This window comes from Eucalyptus grandis, chromosome 2, assembly GCF_016545825.1.
Source record: "Eucalyptus grandis isolate ANBG69807.140 chromosome 2, ASM1654582v1, whole genome shotgun sequence".
Classification (NCBI taxonomy): domain Eukaryota; kingdom Viridiplantae; phylum Streptophyta; class Magnoliopsida; order Myrtales; family Myrtaceae; genus Eucalyptus; species Eucalyptus grandis.
The window spans coordinates 7,436,496-7,439,371 of NC_052613.1; the positions used below are offsets into that span (position 1 = coordinate 7,436,496).

General features: G+C 43.3%; 1 protein-coding gene across 1 annotated transcript; it reads right to left on the minus strand.

Annotated features, from left to right (window-relative positions):
* Positions 1-313: 313 nt before the first annotated feature.
* LOC120289449 (adenylate isopentenyltransferase 5, chloroplastic-like) lies at positions 314-2,265 on the minus strand. The gene is made up of 2 exons (XM_039304355.1): positions 1,975-2,265; positions 314-1,761 (listed from the first exon to the last, which is right to left on the minus strand). The coding sequence occupies exons 1-2, from the start codon at positions 1,981-1,983 to the stop codon at positions 757-759; spliced, it is 1,014 nt and encodes a 337-aa protein (XP_039160289.1). The 5' UTR covers positions 1,984-2,265; the 3' UTR covers positions 314-756.
* Between the last annotated feature and the right edge of the window lie 611 nt (positions 2,266-2,876).

Consider the following 2,876-nt stretch of genomic DNA (forward strand, 5'->3'; position numbering starts at 1 on the left):
TCCATGTTTTCTTGTTTTTTGGTAAGACTGAAGGCCGAACTGTATTTGTGATGCTTTTGTGAAAGTCACTGAGAAATCCGAGTCATTAGTTGATGACTGGTGACCTCGTTGTTGTTCTAAATGCTAATCACTATATTCAAACATTTCAATGCATATAAAGTGCGTTTAATTGAGCATTTTGAAAGTCTATAAAAAAAATGTAAAACAGTTTACTTTAAAGAGTTCTAGGTAAATGTAAAAGACGTTTGATAAATTGTGCTTTCAAAAATTATTACAGCTCATGTAAAAGAGACGTCACAAGCACATCAAGAAGGGGCAAAATGAAAGGAAAAGTTGAGGGAAAAAGCTCGTGGTGGGTTCTAGGGCGATTCTGAGACCGTCCATTATTCCATGGACCCCCAAAGAGAGGCCTCTGCACCATGGCTTGACGCAGCTTCGAGCACACGAAAGTAAGGAAAAAGTCCGAAGAAAAAAAAGAAAATATACAGCACGGATTACAAAAATGCTCCCCAATCAGTGGGGCCGCCAAATCAAAGTACTTGACGGCCCGTTTCACGTTTCCAACTTGTTAGGTTATTTATTCCCTCCTTTCTCTGTTTTTTTTTTTTTTAACTCCCATAATTGACACAGCAAGGAAAGTTACGGAAATATAGAGTAAATAAATTGTCTGACTCGAACATTGCCGCGTGGCGCCGTCAAATCGATGCTTTCTAATCGAGTGTCTCTGTCGATATGGTCTTGGGGTGCGCCGAACCTCTAATGGGTTGCAGCTGCAACTGCTGCCATTGGGACTGGGGGGGCGATGGCTGTTGTGGCTGTCATATTCGGTGATATGATGGCGGTGCTAGGCGCCTCGTCCAGGAAGCTGTCCACGATCATGGAACTGGGTCTCAGCACTAACCTCTCCCATGCTTCGTCAGCGGCCTCTTTCGACCCTCGTCTCGCGAAAACCTCTGTGGCATCAATCCTATGCATGTTCGAGCTCCACATCTTGTAGAGCCTGCAAATCTTCTTTCGTTGGTCACGAGCCAACAAACAAGCGTTGTCCTTGATCTTGGTAATGCTTGCCTCAAGAAACCTCGACTTAGTTTTGTCATCGGCATCGGTTGCCTCGATTCTAAAGTAATCATCCATTTCGCCAACTCCAATTGCTCTTCTGATCCCTTTGGTATTGTCTGCTTTGGGATTGTACATACTCCTAACCTCGTCCACCACTCCTGCTTCTACCATTCGATCCACCCGCTCCGACTCGAAGGGGCATAGCACAGACAAAGAAACATCGACCCAGAGGAAGCAACAGTCGTGCCTTGATCTAAATTCAGGATCACCATCCACAAGAGCTTCAATAAAGGAATTGGATCCGCCCGCGATTATTGGGACCCTGTCTCGCCTAGAGATGGATCGCAGGGCTAGTGATGTGTGGTCCCGGAAGTCCGTGGCCGTGAAGTCTGAATCAGGGTCCACAAATCCTAATAAATGGTGAGGAATACCTCTGCACTCCTCTTTGGTGACCTTGTTGGTGACACTGTTAAGGCCCTTATAGACTTGCATTTTGTCGGAATTTATGACCTCACCTGAAAAATGGGTGGCTAGGTCTATGGCTAGCCGAGACTTGCCAGTGCCAGTGGCTCCCATCACGAATACAACCTTATCTTTCCTGCGATAGAACGGATCCATGTCCATTGGGCCTGGAAAATTTAGCAATGGCTGTACTTGCTTGCAAACAGCTGACATAGCTACTTTCCTGTTATGCCTAAAAAGCTGAAAAGAATGAGAGACAGACCATAAGTTGGACCTTATATAGATTAACATTCACCCAACAAGAAGTTACAAGTTAATAGTTTCAGAGTATGCTGGGCGCAATATACATGACATAACGGTGGAGAAATATCTTTTTGCCATTCCCGGTTAATACATCAAGAGACAAAATTATCAAGAGACACTGATTTTGTTGGACCACCATAAACATAATACCTTTCTCATCAAAAACGCAGCGAAACTGTAGAGTGACCGTACGTCCTCGTTGATATGCACAGAGAGAGAGAGAGAGAGAGAGAGAGAAGAGAGAAGAAAATGGAAGGGTGAGATTGGGTGGTGGGAAGCGGGTTTTTGTAGGTATATGCCAAGCTAGGATTGTCTGCTTCTGTGAGAAGTACCACAAAAGCAAATACTAGTATTTATCTTCTATGTCTGAACTTGGAAAAGGTATTACAGGGAGAGCACTTCATAGAGAGAATTTGTTGGACATGATGAGTTAGAGAGAGAGAGAGAGAGAGAGATTAAGGAAGAGAGGAAGAGAGATTAGATGCACATCCCTCTTAAAGCTCAATCTGCACAATATGAGAGAAGCCAACCCTATTTATACATGAAGCAGTAGGCGAAGATTCTAGTCAGCTTCAAAAAGATAGGAAGGTAACATCGACACTTTGCACCTCAAAAAGCACTTCAAAAGGTAAAGCAACTCATATTCTATTTGGTAACATTTTTATTTCTCTCAATTTCTATTATTTTATTCTCCAAACAAAAAAGAATAAATTCATTTTGATAACATTAACTAATTTTTCTATTCCCCTAATATAAAAAAAACATGGGAATATATTTGAAAAAGAAACAAGAAGTAGAAATAAATCTTTGTTCCTAGGAATAATTTCTAGAAATAAGTTATTTTCTCTCTTTTTTTTTTCTTTTCTTCTTCTTCCTCACCGCCCACTGTTCACCATCCCTCGCTGCCAGTCGCTGGCTACTACCTGCCGCTCGCCGCCCAATGCCCACCGTCAAATGCCGCCATTGCCAATCACTGGGTGTTGCCGCCACTAGTCGCCGGGTTGTCGGACGCCCTACCGCTATCAACCGCTAGCTGTCACCACGCTTGCTAG